At 36.5% G+C, this 5,435-nt stretch overlaps 1 protein-coding gene across 2 annotated transcripts; it reads right to left on the reverse strand.

Moving 5' to 3' along the window:
• Positions 1 to 2,498: 2,498 nt before the first annotated feature.
• stx11b.1 (syntaxin 11b, tandem duplicate 1) lies at positions 2,499 to 5,208 on the reverse strand. 2 transcript variants are annotated; one of them, XM_026944663.3, is made up of 2 exons: positions 4,963 to 5,208; positions 2,499 to 4,015 (listed from the first exon to the last, which is right to left on the reverse strand). In XM_026944663.3, exon 2 carries the CDS (start codon positions 4,011 to 4,013, stop codon positions 3,117 to 3,119), a length of 897 nt encoding a protein of 298 aa, XP_026800464.3. In that variant the 5' UTR covers positions 4,014 to 4,015; positions 4,963 to 5,208; the 3' UTR covers positions 2,499 to 3,116. The 2 variants fall into 2 exon arrangements, with proteins under 2 accessions (XP_026800464.3, XP_026800463.3); XM_026944662.3 differs by having other exon boundaries at positions 2,499 to 4,019; positions 4,963 to 5,207.
• Between the last annotated feature and the right edge of the window lie 227 nt (positions 5,209 to 5,435).

A 5,435-nucleotide genomic window follows, 5' to 3' on the forward strand; every position in this document is an offset into this window, starting at 1 on the left:
CTTTGTGTACAGGGGCATTTTCATGCTGGAACAGGTTTGGGCCCCTTAGTTCCAGTGAAGGGGAAATCATAATGCTACAAAGAAATTCTATACAATTGTGTACTTCAAACTTTGTGGCAACAGTTTGGAGAAGGCCCACTTATGGGTGTGATGTCCACATACTTTTGGTCATATAGTGTGTGTATGTATGTATGTATGAATGTGTATATATACATATATATATATATATATATATATATATATATATATATATATGTGTGTGTGTGTGTGTGTGTGTGTGTGTGTGTGTGTGTGTGAGATTATTTAAATAGCCTAGTGAATTCACTGTTAATCCCATTGACTAAACCACATGTATAAATGCAGCTTGGTGTCTATGAAACCAAAGCATAACAAGCTCTACCACTTATGCCACTCAAGATTGAGGCAAAAATAACCTCATCCTCTGGACAAGACATAAAGCCACTCACATATGAGTACATGTTTTTTAAGGTATTATGATTTCATGTAGTGTAACTCACATATGAGTACATGTTTTTTAAGGTATTATGATTTCATGTAGGATGGCTTCTCACCTGGCTTCTTGTCCATGTTTTCCGTATGTCTAATGAAGAAGAGTAGTTTGTGAGATGATCGTGTTTCTGCATTATATTATAACGAATGATTGCATTGCCCCAGCCTGAAAATAAACCCTGGCTTTTTTCTGTAAGAGTGTAGAACGCTTTAAATCCCAGGTTTGGTCATTTGATTGAAACTGTTTGTGCCTGCAGTACTACTTAAAACATCTGAGACAAAAGAAGACAACAGAACAGGTTTAACTGGGATTCAAGTTGGTCATGAGAAGAATGGGGAAAGGGAAAATCTAAAGGAAGGAGACATGATGTGTCTGGTATTTGTTATTGTAACTTAATGCTTTGAAAATATTTCAGGCAGATTCAAGAGGACACCTTATGGCCTTCAGAAAAACAGATTTCAGAACCACATGAATAGGTTGAGTGCTCATTATTGTCTTTTTTTTTAGGCGGTTCTTGGAATTAGCAAAATAATGGTTATACCATGCAATCATTTAAATCTTCCCATACTTCCCAACTTCAATTAAAGCCTCAAATATGTATTAGTGCAGTATAGATGTCTTAAGAACAGCTGTCTGCATCATCAAATCTATACATCAAATACCTTTTTATACCTGTTGCTAAAAAGAAAAAATATTGTTTGACTTCTTTATGATTTGGATGTTCAAGATGTGATAGCCTCTTACTGATGTGATAGCTCAGCTCAGGACTTTTCTATTGTGAGACTGCTCTCTCTTATGCATGTGCAGCATATATATAGCTTGAAACTCTTACAGAATGACAGTTCTTCTCCCTTGAAATTAGACTTCAGATGTCCAGCATGCTCTTCCTCCTAGATGACTGCCTGATGTTGGAAATCTGCATTTCAGCATCTGCATAGCTGTATTGTTTTCAGTGCTCTCCACTAATACTCAACAGATCATCCACCCTCTCTGTTTTTTTTTTTTTCAAATTAGCTTGTTAACATACCTTAGATTTTTACAATTATCAATCCTTTTTAGGCGTAAAAATCAATGATAATTGGCAGTAAGCATCCTCACAGTTCCTGACTGCATTCCTGACAAATTGCTGGCCAAATTTTGAACTTCCTTCTGATGCTCTCTGGGAGATGAAGTATGTGTGTTCTTGTAATCTTGTAATGCAGACTGTGTGCAGGTCTTGGGCTACACATCATACATATTTATCTGATTTAAAAGGTATGTGTTGGTATGCACAGTTCAACAATTTTGTGCTCTCCCAAGTTTGCCAGCCCAAAGACAAAATAAGAGTTACCTCATGCTGTATGTTTTATTCTTTAAAGTTCCTAAGAAATGACTTGATAGCTGTGATTTGATTCAGTATGTTCACATATTTACATTTGAAATAGGAATCCAGAGTGATGGTGTGTTTGTCTACGTTTTAGCATTCAAGATACTTATAGCTAGGAGCCGGCCTTATAGTTGAAGTGTTAGGATAAGCTACAGATTGTGCTACTTGATAAAATGATATTACTTACTGTTACTGACGGAGAAGCTCTGACGTCATATAAAAAGACAGAATCACATTCTAGACTAGTCTGAGATAGCAAAATATTCCAGCCCCAAGCTGATAAAACACTCCTCCGGAAAAGAAAAAAAACTAGAAAAAGTAAATCACATAACCCTGAACTTGATAAAATCCCACCCTCTTTAAAGTGAATAATTCTAACCATTTTTTTCTCAAGCAAGGGATGGTTTGAAAAAGGAATAGTGTATGTGGAATAGTGTATCCAGCCTTGGAGATGGGAGATATATATATATATATATATATATATATATATATATATATATATATATATACATATATATATATATATATATATATATATATATATATATATATATACATATTCATATACATAAACATGTCCATAACACTAATGGACAGGTACAAAAAGCTTTGAAACACCCATTTTGATTTCAGGGGCACTTTATCTCTTAATGTTTGAATATAGGTCAACATAACTTGACCTATGCACAGTGCATTAACTGTTAAATACAGTTCCGTTTCAAGAATATGGAAGAACAAAGAATATTGAAAACAGTATACTTAATTTTTTAAAAAAATATTCTTAACAAATTTCCTTCATTTTAAAGTGTATGAGTACTAGCTTATATGTTGGAAAGGTGTAGTTTCTAAAGAGATAAGGTCATGCATGAATGTCATACAGCTAATTTATACTTTATACTCGTACTACTTATACAGTCCTATATTTATACTATCATATGTGCTTTTGTGTATTTTGAACATCAACTACGCATACACGCACACACACACACACACACACGCACACTTTTGTCTGTTATTTGGACAAAGTTGAGCATATCAACTAGTGGAAATAGATTCTCTACCTTATGTGAACAGCTGATCAGCTCATCTGACATTAATATAAATCTATTTATATCTATATGAAGGCTACCTGTAATTTCTCATCATAGCCAAATAGGGATTGTTGAAGACACACTGAAAAGACATTTCAGACCATGATCATCCACATAATCAAAAGTCAGCCATCTTTGCCCAAAGAAATTACTTGTAGCATGGAAAGCAGCTACAGAACATCTTCTTGAATGGATTGTTTTTATCATGTCTCTTAGCTTGGTCAAGTTGAATCAGGACTTCTCCGAGTTTAGCATCAGTTTTCTGAATGTTGGTAAATATGTAGTCTATCATGGGCCCTTGGTCTTCCACAAGTATGGCCACATCCAGGAACACCTCATGGATACTCCTGAGTCTGTTCTCCAACTCCAGCAAGTCACGGTGTCGGCTTTCGATCTGGGTGAGTGCAGATCGTGCTGTTTTCCCCTCTGTGAGAATGTTATCACTGAAGATGTTCCACTGGCCGTTCTCCAGCATTTCCTCAATCTGCTCACCCGTCACCTCTCGCCCTACAATCTCCATCTGCCTCTGGATATGTGTTTTGCACGTTTCTTTGTGGTTCATCTCTGCTTCATTGTATTCCATCATCACATCACGGAAGCTGTTACTTAGCCCAGCATACTGTGTTCGAGCAATCCTGGCTACAGCTGAATTGATACCATGCTCCTCTTCCAGCTTTTTGGCATGAGAGTCCATCTCACGAAGACGTTTCAGCAAATCTTCCCCACGGGATTTGATGTCAGCAGCAATGGCATTGGAGTCTCGCTTTATTGTGCTGGTTCTAGTTGGTTCACTAAGGATGCGCGTGTTTTGCTCTCTGAGCCGCTTCACATCCAGATGGATGAACTGAATCTCACGCCTTGTATCTTGAGCCTCATCAAACACAGCATCCATCTCATTGTTGCCGAAAATGATGGCCTGCTGTGGGAATTCATCTTCCAATTCCACATTGCTGAATGAGTCCGAGACTGAGTCTGCATATTCCTGCTCTTCCAGATTACTTCTGGACACAGAAAAAGCCTGTAGGTGACTCAGTCTGTCCCTCATGGCTGCCTTAGGTGAGGATGAAAGAGAAGGGTTAATGGCATACCTGAAACAGTGAATTATCAGTGTGTGTGACATACAATGAGCTAAGCACTCAAGTATCCTTCCTTGTTTATGTAACCACGAGTGAGCATGTCTCACACATAGTATTAAAGCACCCTAGTTTAAATGCAAATTCAAAACAAACATAGGTTAGTTCGACTATAAAGACCCCTTTTAAACAATGGTTAGAAAACAATGTTCTATAAAATATTACTTTACTAAGGATATGCAAATTATTGTAATGACTGGCTTAATGGAAAGAATGGGACAGTGTGCTACCCACCTCTGTAAAAATAAAGTCACACAACAAGTTTTACTAAGCAAAACTATTCAAGGGTGGCGTCACTCACCCAACGAGTCTGCACAAATAGTTTAGAAGTCTTGCATGATGGTATTTTTGTCCAGGAATAATGGTAGAAAATAAGCAAATGTTAGGAAATATGTGTACAAGCGCTTAGAAATAGGAATTCTTTGGGGGTAATTAGCTTCTATTTGGAGCATTTTATGATAGAGAAACACTCTGTTGTTGGGTTCTGTATAGAAACTTATACACACTGATGTGTATACACAATCAAACAACACTTAAGGCATAACCTATATATATATATATATATACACACACACACACATACATAAAGTTAAAGTTTTATATATATATATATATATATATATATAAGAATTTATCAACAAATAAACCAATTTAGATATTCTGCTAATGCAAGAAAAAGACAAACACTGACAAAAAAAAATGCAATTAGGCATGTTTTGATTTCCAAAAGCTTTAACTCTTGTGAAACTAAAATTATATTACAGAGACGTCTATAATCATGGACTGAATCAGCTTTACATAACCTCACAATAATAAAATAATCAAAAACTCATTACGCTTAAACATTTGGTTCCACAATACCTTAATGATTTGGCGGATCTGTCAGCAGTGTGCACCCGGTTTGGAATCACGTCTTACAGATGCCATATCATGTTTTGTGGCTCAGGTTAGTGAGCCGCAGAGGGGCTGTCGCTCATCAGAGCGCGTGAGAGAACGTGCGTGGCAGGGCGTTACCGCACCTTTTTACGCAAGACCCGCACTTTAAACAGCGTCACTGACTGGAGGTGGAAATATCTGCAAATGTGAAGTTTTCCTTGTGGAATGAAGATGAGCTGCATATTTACAGACTACAGTACATTCACATTTAGAGCAGTCCTTATCAAGAGCACCAGAAGAGCAGTCTCTGTCAAAACCACACCCTCAGTAGTTCAGGGTCTAAGAATAAGCATTGCGAGGTATGTTAGAAATAACATGCACTATTAACTCAGTATTTTATATATTATTATATTATATTATGTGTGTGTATATATTTTATATATTATTATATTATATTA

Source organism: Pangasianodon hypophthalmus, chromosome 19 (assembly GCF_027358585.1).
Source record: "Pangasianodon hypophthalmus isolate fPanHyp1 chromosome 19, fPanHyp1.pri, whole genome shotgun sequence".
NCBI classification, from domain to species: Eukaryota; Metazoa; Chordata; class Actinopteri; order Siluriformes; family Pangasiidae; genus Pangasianodon; species Pangasianodon hypophthalmus.

Excerpts from the sequence above, each read along its gene's own strand:
- stx11b.1 (XM_026944663.3), bottom strand. The coding sequence starts at position 4,013 with ATGAGGGACAGACTGAGTCACCTACAGGCTTTTTCTGTGTCCAGAAGT.